The following is a 17858-nucleotide window of genomic DNA, read 5'->3' as shown; positions in this document are numbered from 1 at the left end:
GGGTTACAACCTCTGGGACCCCATGGATCCAGACAACAGGGGCTCTGAAAAGCTTTATCTGAATGGTGTATTGGTCGATCATGCGAATTGTCGCTTTCTAAATTCTTCATGAGGCCCCTGGTGATATCCGAATGCTGCTTTGAGCTGGTCTTTGGCACTCCCATAAGAATTAATGGACCACCTACTCTATTAACAGAGCCCCAGTAATGTTGATTGGTGGAGCTTCCAGTAGTCAACTTCCCGATCGTTGGGGGTCTAGCTCCTATCGCAGAGATGGAGTATACCTTAAAAACTTGAGATTACCCCTTTAAATCTACTGTAGTCCCCAAAAGGAATTATTAGCCACTTGTATCGTAAAGCTAAATAATGGGCTCTGTTGATTTGTGTGAGCGTTTTTTTTTTCTTTTTAGGATGTGCGTTTTTTCTTGAATCCTCCTGATGCTCCTTGGATTCTGTTAGCAGATGCTCTTAGTTGGCAGTTCTCCTGCTGCACAAATCGTGGTCTGAACACCGACCAGCTGCAAATGCTGGGGAAGAAGCTCTGTGGTATGGCTTTCATTTTATTTTACGCTCATGCTGGCTTATCCCCTATAATGTTGTTGGTGACTTCACCTAGGGGGTATTTCTTCTTCGGTTTATCAGACCTGTTCCGACAATTCGGAAATACAGTGTGCCGTCTATTTTCATACAATGGCGACTATTTGTTAGAGTTGCTCCCTGTTTGGAGGAGAGACAAGTCAGTATAATTAAAGGGGGATATCAGACTAGCAGAGCCTTCTTCCATGTGGCAACTCCTGTGACAGTAAGCTGTTTTCCTTGGTCTGACTGTTGGAAAATGTAGGCATATCATTCTGATAGAACTTCTAATCATATAAATTAAAGCACCACTCCAGCATTTTTTTTAATTTCAGCTCTGGAGTGGTGCCACTAATTTAAGTTCTTTGATTCTAGTGCTATACTTACCAGCCGCCATCTTCTGATTTTTCCGGCGCCACTCCAGTCCCGTTCTTCCTCCTTGTGACCACAATTTCTGACTGACCGGAAGTCAGAGGTGTAACGGTCAGAAGCGCTCAGTGTAAGTTTTAGAGCCTTGTTCTGGCTCTCATAAACTTACATTGAGTTGTGACTTCCAGGTTGTGTAGCAAACTGGATGGACAGGTCACAGTCTGCATGAGGCCGACTGGAGCGGCGCGGATAGCAGATGAAGTTGGTGGCTGATAAGTATAATACTAGAGGCAGGTAACTCAGTTTATTTGCTTCAATCCAGTGGTAAAGTAAAAAAATATGATGAAATGGTGCTTTAGACCTTGCTGGTACATCCATTTCATTACAATGATCTATTGCTGCTAAGCAAAACTTTCAAGAAATAAACATGATGTTTTTAGTACACGTACGCTCACATTCATTTACTTAAAATAATTGCAGTAGAAATGTAATGCAGATTAATGTCTAATGACGGCCATGTAACACAATCGGTTCCCTGAAAAATGCCCACATAGAAAATTGCCAAATATAGCATCACAAAGTTTAAGATCTATGATTTTTGAGGTGCATGGTGAGGATGTTCACATGATATGTGATTAACTTGTGATTTACACTTGATCTAGTGCAAAACTGCAAAAATGAAGATCTGTGTTTGTAGCAGTCTGTCATTATCAGTAATAGATATAGTCTACTCTCATCTCTCACTGATTCTGCCTTACTAGTCCCACCAGCCCAAAACAGCAGCACAAGCAGAACCAGCAGCAGTGTGATCCAGAGGAGCTATCACTGCTATAAGTACTCACAAAAGTATCACTGTATTAGCTGTGGAGTTACATGGGACTGCAGGTCACATCTAATACATTATCGTCTCAGTGGGAGCCCACCAAAACCAGGGAGCTGCTGGCAGAGATAGTTGTTCCTGGAAGCCCAGAAGGCACAGCAGAAAGGTTAGATTCTGTCACTTGCACCACCTTGTGTTCTTGCTGTGATTGTATGATATGTTTTTGCAGTGGTGTAACTGGAGTCCGATGGGCCCCAGTGTGAAATTTGGACCTGCCCTCCCCCCACACACACACACTTTGGTCAGATGTATGGGCCCCTGTATTGTTCTAAATTCTATAAAGACATGAATTGCCCCCTTCATTATGTAGTAAAATGTCCCCCATCCTGGTATATATGCCCATCATCCTGGTGAATGTGTCCGCATCCTGGTATATATGTTCCAATGCTGGTATATATGGTCCCCATCCTGGTATGTATGGTCCACATGGTCTCCATCCTGGTATGTATGCCCACTTCCTGGTATATATGTCCCCATCTTGGTTTACATGGTCCCCAATCCTTGTGTATATGTCCCCGTTCTGCACCTAATGCATAATTAAAAACAAAAACATTCTACTCACCTTTCCTCTGCTCCCACGTCGCCCGGTGTCTTTTGTAGCCACGGCAAAGCCCGGCAGCTGACATCGGAGTGTGCGCCATTGTCATGCGCCGCTCCCTGTGGCTGCACCTCCGACATCAGCTCACAGCCACTGCATGTGTCGCAGTGCAGCGTGTATCGCAGTGCAGGGACCCGATGGGTCTCTGCAACATGCTGCATGTCATCTGCATCTGCGTCTTCAGTGAGGACGGAGATCCAGCAAAAGCAGGCACCTGTACCCCCGTGCCTGCTCGTGGCCTTGATCCCTGGGAGCACAGTTGTTACACCTCTGTGCTTTTTTCTGTTCGTGAACCAATAGTCTTACCATTGTGTGTTCCCCTCACCCTGTGTTGTCTGAATGGTGTTCTACCCATGGGGATCGAGTGCGGGCGTTTAGTGGGATGAGCCCTGGTTCTTGCGGGCTCTCGAAAGACAGGCAGGTCAGCAGACAAGAGCACATAGTGATGTCACTGACCAACAGAGGAGTCGGTGTAATAGGCCAGATTAACCCCCCCGCCCAGAATATACCCGTGGTTAAAGTGGCCTAGGCCAGATTATACCTCTCCGGGTCAGAATATATAAACTGGAGGGGTATAATCTGGTCTAGGCCAAACTATACCAAGAGTAAGAGTGAACAGATCCTACATAGTTATGTATCATACACATATACTGCAGGTGTAGGCAGGCATAGGATGAAAGAAAATGCAGAATGGATTTGAATAAGGGTCTCTAGGCCCATACACACCACACTGAGAGTGGAATGACAACTCGTAAGAACAGAATCTGTCCTCTGGGACTAGGTATGAGTGAACCGAACCTGTAGAACCCGGAGAACTAAACTGGGCCCAGAGAGCTTTGTTGAAATCCATTTTGCATTTTCTTTGCTACCTGTGTTGTGCTGTATTGTATTTCAATGGAGCCCATGGAAGTCACCGGGCTTTCCTTGTTGACATTATTTCACATGTTCCTTCCAGCGCTTCCCCACCCCCATTGTTTCCAATTGGCAATCCTGTCATTCCTTTTGGTACCACCCCAGTGAACAATGGCATTCCTGCTGTGCCAGCCAATTGTGTTTTGCTTAGTTAACCCCTTTCTGACATCAGACGTACTATCCCGTCCATGGGACCCGGGACCCTATGCCCATGGACGGGATAGTACGTCTAGCGCGATCAGCTGCGCTCACGGGGGGAGCACAGCTGATCGCGGCCGGGTGTCAGCTGATTATCACAGCTGACACCAGCCACTATGTGTCAGGGGCGGTCACGGACCGCCCCCGACACGTTAACCCCTTGCACACCGCGATCAAACACGATCGCGGTGTACCGGGGGTTAAAGGGAAGCATCGGCAGGGAGGGGGCTCCCTCCATGCTTCCCTGAGCCCCCCACAGCAGCGCAGTGTGCAGCGCTGCTGCGGGGGGGCTCCATCCCTGCAGGTCCCCGAATCCAAGATGGCGACGGGGACCTTCGTGGGCCTGCAGGGGGCTGGCTTCCTCAGTGCCTGCAAAGCGCAGGCATGAGGAAGTCTGCGTCTATGCCTGTGACAGATCGCTGATCTGTCACAGTGATCTGTGATGTGACAGATCAGCGATCTGTCACAGGACAGTGATGTCCCCCCTGGGACAACCTAATAAAGTTAAAAAAAAAAGTGTAAAAATAATTTTTAAAAAATCGCCAAGTAAATTCAAGAAAAAAAAAAATCCCTAATAAATTCATTTTTTGGAAATAAAAAAAACAATAAAAGTACACATATTTGGTATTGCCTCGTCCGTAACGATCTGCCCTATAAAACTGTCCCATTAGTTAACCCCTTTAGCGAACCCCTTAAAAAATAAAAACGAAGCAAAAAATAATGATTTATTATCATAAAGCCGAACAAAAAGTGCAATAACGCGCGATCAAAAAGACGCATATAAATATCCATGGTACCGTTGAAAACGTCATCTTGTCCCGCAAAAAACGAGCCGCCATACAGCGTCATCAGTGAAGAAATTAAAAAGTTATAGCTCGCAGAATAAAGCGATGCAAAAATAATTATTTTTTATATAAAATTGTTTTCATTGCATAAAAGCGCCAAAACAAAAAAAAATTACATAAATGAAGTATCGCTGTAACCGTACTGACCCGAAGAATAAAACCGCCTTATCAATTTTACTGCACGCGGAATGGTGTAAATACACCCTCCAAAAGAAATTCTTGAAATGCTGGTTTTTGTTCATTCTGCGTCCCAAAATCGGAAATAAAAGCAATCAAAAAATGTCACGTGCCCGAACATGATACCAATAAAAGCGTCAACTCGTCCCACAAAAAATAAGACCTCACATGACTCTGTGGGTCAACATACGGAAAAATTATAGGTCTCAAAATGTGGTGATGCAAATTCTATTTTTACAATAAAAAGCGTCTTTTAACGTGCGACAGCTGCCAAAAATAAAAACCCGCCATAAATAGTAAATCAAACCCCCCGTTATCACCCCCTTAGTTAGGGAAAAATAATAAAATTTAAAAAAATGTATTTATGTCCATTTTCTGTTAGGGCTAGGGCTGAGATTAGGGTTGGGGTGTGTTGGGGTTAGGGTTGGAGTTAGAATTGGGGGGTTTCCACTGTTTGGGCGCATCACGTGCTCTCCAAACGCAACATGGCGTCAAATCTCAATTCCAGCCAATTCTGCGTTGAAAAAGTCAAATGGTGCTCCTTCCCTTCCAACCGCTGCCATGCGCCCAAACAGTGGTTTACCCCCACATATGGGGTATCAGCCTACTCAGGACAAATTGCAAAACAACTTTTGGGGTCCAATTTCTCCTGTTACCCTTAGGAAAATAAAAAATTGGAGGCAAAAATATCATTTTTGTAGAAAAAAATGATTTTTTAATTTTCACGCCCGGACGTTATAAACTTCTGTGAAGCCCTTGTGAGTTCAAAGTTCTCACCACATATCTAGATAAGTTCCTTGGGGGGGGTCTAGTTTCCAAAATGGGGTCACTTGGGGGGGTTTCCACTGTTTAGGTACATCAGGGGCTCTCCAAACGTGACATGGCGTCCGATCTGAATTCCAGCCAATTTTGCATTGAAAAAGTCATACGGCGCTCCTTCCCTTCTGAGCTCTGCCATGCGCCGAAACAGTGGTTCCCCCCACATGTCAGGTATCAGTGTACTCAGGACAAATTGCACAATAACTTTTGCAGTCTAATTTCTCCTGTTACCCTTGGTAAAATAAAAAAAATTGGACCTGAAGTAATTTTTTTTGTGAAAAAAAGTTAAATGTTCATTTTTTTTTAAACATTCAAAAAATTCTTGTGAAGCACCTGAAGGGTTAATAAACTTCTTGAATGTGGTTTTGAGCACCTTGAGGGGTGCAGTTTTTAGAATGGTGTCACTTTTGGGGATTTTCTATCATATAGACCCCTCAAAGTGACTTTAAATGTGATGTGGTCCGTAAAAATAAAATGGTGTTGCAAAAATGAGAAATCGCTGGTTAACTTTTAACCCTTATAACTTCCTAAGAAAAAAAAATTTTGGTTCCAAAATTGTGCTGATGTAAAGTAAACATGTGGGAAATGATACTTATTAAGTTTTTTGTGTGCCATATCTCTGTGATTTAAGGGCATAAAAATTCAAAGTTGGAAAATTGCAAAATTTTCGAAATTTTTGCCAAATTTCCGTTTTTTTCACAAATAAATGCAAGTTATATGAATGAAATTTTACCGCTAACATGAAGTACAATATGTCACGAGAAAACAATGTCAGAATCACCAGGATCCATGGAAGCGTTTCAGAGTTATTACCTCATAAAGGGACAGTGGTTAGAATTGTAAAAATTGGCCCGGTCATGAACGTGCAAACCACCCTTGGGGGTAAAGGGGTTAAAACATGTACTTTAATAGATCTATCCCCATATTTTTTAATTTCTTTTCAATAAAAGTGTATTTTGAGTTCATCTAAAGTATTCTAGCCAGAGGAACCACAAAGTTATGATTTACTTGGGGTTTGAATATCTTGCATTTCATACTATCAACGCAGTGGTGACTTGGAGATGTCGACTGCATCGCTCTTCAATTCTCAAAACAAAAGATGACAACATAGTTCAAGAACCAAAATGCAGAAGCAAATGTGCTTCTGTGCTGCATAGCATCTCACCTAGAATTCTATATTATTCTCCTGCCCTGCAGATCATCTCACCTATACCTGTATACTATCCCCCTGTCCTGCAGAGCATTTAACATATAGATCTATGCTATTATCTGTCCTGCAGAGCATCTCACCTATAACTCGCTACTGTTTTCCTGTGGGTATTCATGTCTGTGGGCAATTTTCACATATCATGTGAACATCCTCACCTCGCACCTCAAATATCATAGATCTGAAACTTTGTGATGCTGCAATTAGCAATTTTCCGTGTGGGCAATTTTCTTGTGGGCATTTTTCCTGTGGGCAATTTTCCTGTCGGCATTTTTCCTGTGGGCATTTTTCTGGTCACCAACACAATCATGTCAAGACCTTCAGAGTGAAAGTCACTGCTTTGGAGACTAGGAAAACTCTTTCCCACATCCATATGCCCTAATACTCTGTCATTACAGACACTTTTTTTTTAATTCAAATCCACAGTGAAAAATCTGCTTCATATAAACCACAGAATATTCCTACCACGTGAGGTGTCTTGTGGGCGTTCACAATGAAATGGGGGTGTTATTAGGTTTTAAATTGTGAAATGCACACCGAAAGCCTTGTGTAAATTAGGTTGTGTAGAAGTAACTTTGGTCTTGTCCACTTCAGTCACCATATGATCAGTCTAGAAAAAAGTGAAGAGAGGGAGGTGGGGGGTGCGGCTGCAGATTTCCCCTAAGATTTTCAGTGAAATGACATTGAGAGCGTCATCTTATCGCCTCCGTCTACACTGTGCATCACACCAGGTGAGCCAACTCGTCAGAATCATTTTAGAGCTACGGAAACCAACATAATGAAGGAAAAAGACCCTTTAAAGGGGTTGTCCCATGAACAAAGTACATTTGAATTAATAGATTTTGGACTAAAAATGTTCCTGTGCTGAGATAATCTTATAAATGTGCCCCTACTGTGTACTGTGTAATGGCTGTGTCTGACAATGCAGGAGCATGGTCTGATCACACCACATCTCCTGGGCAGGGGAGGAAGCAAAAGAGTATACAGACATTACAGGATGGGATCGCGGATGATTGTTTTTGTGAGGTAAAACATTTCACTGCCTGTTTTTAAGCAATGTTTGAAAGAATAAACTGTGATCCCCTGCTGTCCTTTCTGTATACTCTCTTGCTTCTTCCCCTGCCCAGGAGCTGTGGTATGATCAGACCATGTTCCTGTTCGGTCAGACACAGTCATTTCACAGTACACCACAGGGGCATATTTATAAGATTATCTCAGCACAGGGACATTTTATTTAAACACGTCCAATTGTAGAACTTATTATTCAAAGATCTATTGATTAAAATGTTGTTAAAATTAACTTTGTTAATGGGAAAACCCCTTTATGCAGGCTAGACCCAAAACTACTGGCTTCACTGCATCTGTTGTCTTTTTAATGACGGGTACATGATAAAAGATCAAATCTTATACAATTGTGCTCAAAAGTTTACATACCCCTTTTTTCAGAGAATATGAATGATAACACCAAAACTTTTTCTCCGCTCATGGTTAGTGGTTGGGTGAAGTCATTTATTGTCAAATTACTGTGCTTTCTATTTTTAAATCATAATGACAACCCAAAACATCCAAATGACCTTGATCAAAAGTTCACATACTTCATTTCTAAATACCGTGTATTGGCCCCTCTAACATCAATGATAGCTTTAAGTCTTTTGTGGTAGTTGTGGATGAGGTTCTTTATTTTCTCAGATGGTAAAGCTGCCCACTTTTCTTGGCAAAAAGCCTCCAGTTCCTGTAAATTTCTAGGCTGTCTAACATGAACTGTGCGCTTGAGGTCTCCCCAGAATGGCTCAATGATATTGTAGTCAGGAGACTGAGATGGCCACTCCAAAACGTTCACTTTGTTCTGCTGTAGCCAATGACAGGTCAACTTGGCCTTGTGTTTTGGATCTTTGTCATGTTGGAACATTCAAGTACGTCCCATTCCCAGCTTCCGGGCTGATGATTGCAAATTTGCCTCCAGTATTTGCTGAAAACATGCTGCATTCATCTTTCCTTCAACTTTGACCAAGTTTCCTGTGTCTTTGTAGCTCACACATCCCCAAAACATGAGCGATCCACCTCCGTCATTTACAGTAGGAATGGTGTTCCTTTCATCATAGGCCTTGTTGACCTCTCTCCAAATGTAATGTGTATGGTTTTGGCCAAAAAGTTCAATTTTGGTCTCATCACTCCAAATTACCTTGTTCCAGAAGTTTTGAGGCTTGCCTCTGTTCTGTTTTGCGTATTGTAGGTGAGATACTTTGTGGCATTTGTGTAGTAATAGCTTTCTTCTGGCGACTCGACCATGCAGCCTTTTTTTTTTTCAAGTGCCTCTTCATTGTGCATCTTGAAACAGCCACACCACTAGTTTTTAGAGAGTCCAGTATTTCAACTGATGTTATTTGTGGGTTTTTCTTTGCATCCTGAACAATTTTCCCGGCAGTTGTGGACAAAATCTATATTGGTGTACCTGACCGTGGTTTTGTTTTTACAGAGCCCCAGATTTTCCATTGGTTAATCACAATTTTAACGCTGCTGACTTGCATTATCAATTCCTTGGATATCTTTTTGTAGCCCTTTTCTGTTTTATACAGTTAAACTACCTTTTCCCATAGATCCGTTGACAATTCTTTTGCTTTCCCCATGACTCACAATCCAGAAATGTCAGTGGTTGGATAAATGATGCAAGAGTCTGTCTGGATCCCAAAAACTCACTCAGCTTTTATGCACACACACTGATTACAAGCAAACAGGTCACAGGTGAGGATGTTACCGTTAGTAGCCCTTCAAGCCCAATGGTGTCAACTTCTGTGCATGTTATCAGGTCAAAATCATCAGGGTATGTGAACTTTTGATCAGGGTAATTTAGATGTTTTGGGTTGTCATTATGATTTAAAAAGAGAAAACACAGTAGTTTGACAATAAATGGCTTCACCCAACCACTAACCATGAGTGGAGAAAAAGTTTTGGAGTTATCATTCATATTCTCTGAGAAAAGGCCAAGAAAGCAAAAATTCTGCCGGGGTATGTAAACTTTTGAGCACAACTGTATGATGGATTGACAAACTAAGAAGAAAATGATCCACATGGCCGTATGGATAAAAAATATGTAACTTTATTTCACATGGTTAAAAAGAGTTGTCCAGACAATTAAAAAACATTACGCATTCTTACGTACGTTTCTGGCCGAAGCCCTTAGGCTATGTGCACACGTTGTGGATTCTGCTGCGTTTCTGCAGCGTTTTTGGCCCTGCGGAAACGCAGCAGTTCCGCAGACATGGTACAGTACCATGTTAGCCTATGGCATTTTAAATCCGCTGTGCTCACGCTGCGTTTTTTTCTGCGCGGTTTTGCTGCGGTTTACAAACCACAGCATGTCAATTGTTTGTGCGGATTCCGCAGCAGTTTCATACCTTTAACATAGTAGAGGTGTGAAACCGCAGGGCACAACCGCAGGCTAATCTGCAAGAAAACCGCAGGTCACTTTACCTGCGGTTTTACCTGTGGATCGGCGCGGAAAAACCCGCAGGTGAATCCGCAGCGTGTGCACATAGCCTAAGTCGTAGAATTCTATCAACGGTATTGAATCTATTCTGTTTAACAAGGAGCAACGCTACATTTATCACACGGTGAGGCTCTTAACAAATATTCTTTTTGTGCTCCTTATATCATGGATTGTGGTTTTATTTTATATATTTAATTATACTGCTGTATTTATCTGATCTATTTAAAGTGACAAGAATTTTTTACGTTTTCATTTTTGCTTTAGTTATTTCTCTTTTTCGATGTCAGTTAAGCAGATCTTTAACACATATTGTATTTTATTTTTGCTAGGTTCAGTGCCAAATAAGGACAGTATTGTGCCATGGAGTAACTTTTCAAAGGTAAAAAACATAAAACAAATGTGCTGAAATAAAAAAGAAATAAATATATGTATATACAGTATATATGTGTCTATTGGATCGCCGATAGATGTTACTGCCCAGGAGCGGCCAGTACCATTTTGAGAGATTACTTTTTTTTTTTTCTGAATAAATTTATATCACCAAATAAAATAATTAAATGGACATTATAGATGCGAACATGCTACAGCTCAGGCACCGGCGCTTGCCTACTAAATATATATTTTTTTCAAAACATATTATAATATTATATTCAGTTTGTAAAATAGGGGGCAGGTCACTGAGGGATTAGTGACTTGTCAGAAGTCATATAAATGAATACCTAAGCAGAAACTACATGACGAGCCCCACACACACACACAGGCCGCACCTGAGCTCGAAAATCTCATTATCTGCAAATAAAGATTAAACACCAACCACAAGATGGATTTCATCAACCAAGGTACTCAATACAATCCTGCTGACATGTTCACTTTAAAAGAACAAAGAATAAACCCCCAAAAATAGCTAAAATCTAAAACCAGAGGGCGTAGGCCCAACTTGAGGTGGAGGAGCAGGCAACTGTTTATTTGGGGAGGCACCCAAATTAAATTAATGGAAAATAGAATTTAACACTGGTTGGGTGCGGCTGGTATAGTTGTGAGCCAAAGGTACGGACAAGTCCTGTAGGAACCATGCTTGGATTATTTTAATGAATGTTAGCTTACCCAAGTTGGCTGTGGACTGGCGGATGCGCCTGTCTATGATAACACCCTCTTTCCTACTAAACACATCTTCCAACAGTACACTTGCTGCAGGGATGGCCAGAACATACAGGGCATAAAGGGCAAGCGTGGGCCATGTGCCCAATTTGGAGTCCCATAAGTTAAATGGGGCAGACCCATCAGTTAGTACATGGAGACGTGTGGACAGGTACTCTTACACCATGTTGTTATCACGTTGCCTCCTGCTAATACAGTTCATATCAGATGGTGGTGACGGATGTTATGGCATGCTGAGAAAGTTTTGCTACATTCTTGCCATGCTAATCCTGCCTTCCGAGGTGGTGGAGGTGTCCCATCTGCTATAGCGACTTCCGCCTCTGCCCTGTCCTTCCACTGAGCCCCTGCTGTCAGGTGGGAAAGCAGTCAGTAGTTTCTCTACCAGCATGCACTTGTATTGACGCATTTGCAATCCCACTCAAGTGATAGAAGTAATGATGGTACATTGTCCTTGTAATGGGGCTCCAGCAGGGTGGCCACTCAGTAATTGGCACTATTAACAATACGGGCATCTCAGCGGTTGTTGCGCAGGCACAGCAGCATGTAGTAACTCCTGTGTGCCAGGCTGCCCAGAGGCAATGATAACCTGTTCTCGGTGACAAGTGTAATGGTCTGGGTCCTCTGTATCCCTCCAGCCACGCTACAGTGATACCTGTGAGCTGCTTTGAGTGCTACCCTGCTGTGAACATGGTTGTTCCTCTTCTTCATCCTTCTCCTCCAAAACTGTACCCTGGCTAGACAGTAGTGTGCCTGGCCACTGTTGGTACAGTGATGCACCCTCTGAGCCATTTGTGGATGACTGGCCTGATAACTGTGTGAATTGGCCCTGCTCCTCTTCTTCCTGTTCCACCACCTCATCCAGCAACTCTTGAATAGTTTTTTTCCAGTAGGGATAGAAATGGTATAGTAATTCTGATGATGGCGTCATCAGTGCTGGCCATATTACTCATACAGAGACAGCAGAAGAGTATAATTATTTTTTAGGGCCCCTACTCGTACAGACACAGCAGCAGAGAAGAATTATTTTTTAGGCCCACTACTCACACAGACATGGCTGCAGAGTACACAGTACACACAGGCTTTTTGCCACAGTAGTCCCACAGGCGGGGGTGCAGAATACATACAGATGCTTTTTGGCACAATACTCCCACAGGCAGGGGTGCAGAGTACACATAAAGGCTTTTTGGCTCAGTAGCCCCACAGGCTGGTGTGCAGAGCACACACACAGAGGCTGTCCCTCACTCCAGCTGCATCTTGTCTCTATGCCAATCAGAGCAAAATGGCAGCGACACCCGTGATCCAGTATTTATACAGACCGGGTCACGTGTTGCACCAGCCAATCACAGCCATGCCAATACTTGGCATAGCTGTGAGGGCCCCTGAATTCCCACAGCCTAAACGCTTGTTGATTGGCTGCTCAGCAGCTTTTCAACAAACTTTATTAGGCATCCGAACCCAAACAGTAAACCGGAGTTCCGGAAAAAGTCAGTTTCCGGTATCGGACACTACATGTCCAGTATGAACCCCGAACTTTACAATTTGGATTCGCTCATCCCTGCAGATAGACTGTAGAGATGGCCGGTAACCTCAGCAAAGAACAGTGATCTAAAAAATTAGAAATTCCTGTTTTTTTTATTTTATTTTTTTGTGGTGCTATTTTGGGGTGCATATAATTTATTGATTTAGGAAACGCAAAAAAATAAACAGCATTTTCACCAAGTTTTCATATTAACCATTCCTTCTCACTCCCCTTTTATCGTGTGGTAAGAATAACAACAAGCTTAGGCCCCTTTCACATATCAGTTTTTTGGCATCAGTCACAATCTGTCGGCTTGACGGATCCGTCGCAGATTGTGGAAAACCGATGCGACGGATCCGTTTTTTTGCCAGATCCGACTGCCCTACCTGGTAATAATTGGAGCATGCACAGTTTAAAAAAAACGAATCCTTCGCTGGACTCCATCATTTGAAGGACAGCGACCGATCTGTCGCCCATAAGCTTCCATTCTAGCAAACGACGGATGGCGCCGGATCTGTCACTGTCCGACTTTTCGACGGAGACAAAAAACGTTACTTTGTCCTGCGAACGACGGATGAAATGTGAGGCCATCCGTCGCAATCCATAGCTAATACAAGTCTATGCGAAAAAAACGGATCCATTTTTTTCCAAAAATTGCCGGATTGCGACTGATGGTAAAAAACTGATATGTGAAAGCAGCCTTCCTTGTCAATACCAATTAAGTACCGTAAGTCGTATGATTAGGTTCCTTTGCGAAATAAAAAGATTTATTTTGTTGCACACACTAGGGCTTAGGGTTTGTTCTTGCCGGTCAGGTTGATGTCTTTATTAGAGCTATTTTATTAGATATATTTATTATCGACTTCAAAAAATACTTTGGCACAACTTGGTGAAAACAGAAAAGTTTTTTCTTTAATGAATGAAATAACATTTTTGGTCTTTCTCAAGGCAGTCTGTGGGAAGATGAATGCGGCATACATGTGCTGTGGACTTAGTTGTGCCGTGGTTTTCACTAAAGGTGCTGTCACACTTAGCGATGCACCAGCGATCCCGACCAGCGATATGACACGGTCAGGATCGCTGGTGCATCGCTAAGTGGTCGCTAGTGAGCTGCCACATAGGCAGATCTCACCAGCGACATAGCGGGGGTCGTTACTTACCTGTCAGATGAGGCGATCCTGACGTCCTCCCGCCCGCGTCCACCCGTTGCTCGTCGGCGCCACAGGAAGCCCAGCAGAAAGCTGATGACGAGAAACGTTCCAGTTCGTTCTCGCGCGATCAGCGATAACCAGCAGGGAGCCGGTCGGAGGTAAGTATCAGACATAGCGATATCGCTAGCAATATCGCTGCTACGTCACAAAAAACAGTGACGTTATAGCGATATTGCTAGCGATATCGCTTAGTGTGACAGGCCCTTAAGTTGTGCCGAAGTATTTTTTAAGCCAATATTGACGAGTAATGATATGCGAGCGTGTTCGTGTAAGGTGTTATCTAAGCATGCTTGAGTGCTCAGATAATACCGTATATACTCGTGTATAAGCCGTGATTTTCAGCCCTTTTTTTAATGCTGAAAGTCCCCCTCTCTGCTTATACACGAGTCATATACCGGGGGTCGGAGGGGGAGCTGGGGTGTTAGGGACCATACTCACCCCCTCCTGGCACGTCTCGGCAGCCCCCTCATTCTCCGTGGTTCTCCTGCACCTGTGTTATGGGTTACGTGGTACCGCTCATTAACGTCATGAATATGCGCATATTTATGACTTTAATGAGCGGTACCACTTGACCGCTGAACGTAGGAAGAAGACAACCGAGGGAGAAGCAGGGGCTGCAGAGAAGACCATGTGCCAGGAGGGGGTGAGTATGACGGGGGAGCAGAGCAATATTCACCTGTCCCCGTTCCACCGCTGTGTCTCCCCGGTCCTCTGACTGTGACGTTCAGCAGAGGGCGCAATGACGTAGTCAGTGTGCGCCCTCTGCTGAACGTCACTGCAGAGACCCGGTAGACAGAACGGCGATGGAGTGGGGACCGGTAAATATCGCCAGTGCCGAGGGCCTGAGCCAGCGGCGACACTGGCACCTGGCCCACATAGCGCGCCAGTGTCACCGCCTGCTCAGGACTCCGGCACCTGGCCCCCAGTGAGAGGTGAGTATGTCATTTTTTTTTTTAATTGCAGAAGCATATGGGGGGTATATATGGAGCATCTTCTTGGGGCAGCATTAACCCTTGTGCAGCAGCATATGGGGGGTATTTATGGAGCATCTTCTTGGGCCAGCATTAACCCTTGTGCAGCAGCATATGGGGGGGTTTATCTGTGGAGCATCTTCTTGGACCACCATTAACCCTTATGCAGCACCACCCTCGGCTTATACATGAGTCAATAAGTTTTCCATGTTTTTTGTGGCAAAATTAGGGGGGTCGGCTTATACACGAGTATATACGGTATGTTTCAGTTGTCACAGCTGCAGGGATGGCCTGTTTGTCAGACAATCCCTGCATGTATTGCAGCTGTTTAATATCCTCAAGATGTGCAGCCGCGGGACTCGAACATGCTTGGATAACACCTTATCCGAGCACGCTCGCACATCACTATTTACGACTTTTGTCATTACTTCTGAGCACAAACATACAGATAGCGTGTGCCTTATCTATTGATTATTTTTTAATCTCTAAATTTTTTTGATGGTTGACGAAGGAAAAAACTTCTGTCTTTTGTTATTTATGTTTTTGTTTTCCTTTTCTGTTTCCTTGCTATTTATATTACTTCGTAATCTTCTACGGGCTGTTCTTTTTGTGGTGCTATCAGTTATGCAATTCTGGCACAAATAACCCTCTTCACCCTGAGGGGCTAAAAGAAGTTGACCCCTTTCTCTGTCGAACACCATAAATGTCTTTGCTGTATCTAGGGGGATACAGGCTCAAAGATCAGGTCTTCTGTCAGCACCTGATCCCATAGGCTGCTGGCAACAACCTGTGCATCGGAAATGTGGCGGCAACAGAGGTACAATGGTATAAAGTGTCCCCCTCCCATAAAAGCGTGATCCCCTCAATGGCTGTTGTAAAAGTATTATATGGTGGTCGTTAGGGGGTTAAGAATAGCAGAGAAGTATTGCAAGTGATCCCCAATAATGTCTGAATTACTGTATCTTTTTTATTATGGTCACATTTTCTTATACCCTTGGTTAATGACGGTACATGTAGTTTTAAAATGCATATATTCCCGGCATTTATTCAGCTGCAACTGGATGCGTGTTCACCTGGCATTGATCCCCCACGTTGGCTACAAGAATGGCTGATGCCGAATCAGTGCCAGGAAAGGGGTCTGTGAAGGGTAGTAAATGATGGGTGCTGTGTGCATGAGATGGGGCACGACTAAGAGTTCTGGGAATAGTTTAGTTATAGTCGGTCTTGTGAACCCTTCATAATTAAAAACTTCATGTTTTTGCTAAAATATACTTACACCAATTATTTATCCTATATTATGGCCATAAAGCAAAAAGCATAGGAACACCTAGATGAAGACGTTACAAAGAAAGGCCAGAGTGTGAATAGTTAAAAAAATATAAAGTTTTTTTCTGATGCGTTAAAAAAAAGAAAATATATAAAACAGTATATAAAAACAGTTGAAGGAGGGCACCACAGGTAAACAGGAAAAAGGTGGTTCCGCCAAGATTGAGCAAATATCTTATTATGAGACCTCCATGCATATATAGGTTTCAGAAACAATGGTAAAAGCCACTTGATGCAAACAGTGTACAGAAACATTTCTCTAATGTATACATACCAAGCTGTCAACTGCACATCAATGTTTGCAGCGCTTTGGATGCAGCGTATTTTCACTGTGTTCTATTGAACGCAGGTAAATCTGCATGTGTTCACTGTATCGTGCGGATTTACCACATTCATTACATTCTACTGTTGACGTTTCTGTTATGGAGACTAGTGTCTCTGCAAGAGAAATAGACATGCTGCGGTCCTGAAAGACGCACCGCATGTCAGTTTCCGCGGGTGATCCGCAGCCGACTTTGCACGCATGGTGGACATGGGATTTCTAGAAATCCCATCCACTATGCTGTCACCTTTTGGCCTCTGCGGTTTTGATGCTACATAAATTCGTAGCGTCAAAACTGTAACAATTCTTAATCGTGGGCACCCACCCTTGTTAGTGCCTATGTTAGACAGGTCCTCGAAAAGAAAATGTGCGGCCTATGGGTAGAGCTGGAGGATAGAAATCTCATACCATATATCCAACCTATCATATCATGAGAGCCACATTCAGCTCTGATAGATGGTGGTGAGCCATATTCATCTTCCCCCAAAGTAGTGACACCCAGAACTTGGTATAACAAGCCAAAGCATCCCCGCAAAAGCTCACCAAAATCTTGTGCCCTCTCCCTTATAGTCAATATATTTATATTTAGAAGGGCCCACTTTACCCCCAGTCAGTACTCTTACATCAAGCATACAGGCCACACTATTGCATCCATCTTCAAGCACCCCTCTAACTGGTAGTATCATCCTATATTCTGCTTACCCTATTTATCTGCCCCTTCATAATATATGAGCATCCAGATCTGCTCTTCTGTGCGGGGATTACTCCGAAAAGTCACCACCTGGAGACATCCTCTTCATAGCTGTTTGCTAGACCTGGTGCTAATGCAGCAAGCTGGCAGACATCTGTGATCCACACATCATGGGCCCACGAGCCACAGTTTAGGTGCCCCTGCCATACACAACATGTAGCAGGTCCATAGGAGTTTACAACTCTCCTTTACTTCTCACTTTGCAGGATCCTATGTCCAGAGTTTCCTTCACATTTTGGGAATGGTTTGAAGCAATTTTGGCTCTTGTGAAAGGACACTTGGAAAACATCTGGAATGATGGGTGAGTATTGGGAGAAGATCTAATCCTTCTTTTCATTGCTGACAATCAGTAGCCATGTAAAATAATTGTTCAAGTGTTTGTCTTTTTCACCCAAAATCATGTAGTGATTGGTTTTTATAGGAGGTGTGAACCATTGTTTTCATGTATCAGATAGCTTAAGTCCTGGTATGTTCACATGTGGTGTTTTTTTTTTTTTATTATGCATTTTTTTTGTTTTTGAAGAAAAGAAGA

The 17858-nt window shown here is 43.2% G+C and overlaps 1 protein-coding gene across 1 annotated transcript in view; it reads left to right on the top strand.

The window, feature by feature from the left end:
* STAT2 (signal transducer and activator of transcription 2) overlaps positions 1–17858 on the top strand; it is a 129030-nt gene that overhangs the window by 98341 nt on the left and 12831 nt on the right. Inside the window, exons 17-19 of the mRNA XM_073552239.1 lie at positions 411–546; positions 10398–10447; positions 17533–17627. Of these exons, the coding sequence (XP_073408340.1) occupies positions 411–546; positions 10398–10447; positions 17533–17627 (281 nt within the window). The remainder of the gene's footprint in view (positions 1–410; positions 547–10397; positions 10448–17532; positions 17628–17858) is intronic.

Source organism: Dendrobates tinctorius, unplaced genomic scaffold (genome assembly GCF_039654945.1).
Source record: "Dendrobates tinctorius isolate UK_male_01 unplaced genomic scaffold, ASM3965494v1 ptg000187l, whole genome shotgun sequence".
Lineage (NCBI taxonomy): Eukaryota > Metazoa > Chordata > Amphibia > Anura > Dendrobatidae > Dendrobates > Dendrobates tinctorius.
This window is presented reverse-complemented; position numbering and strand designations above follow the sequence as displayed.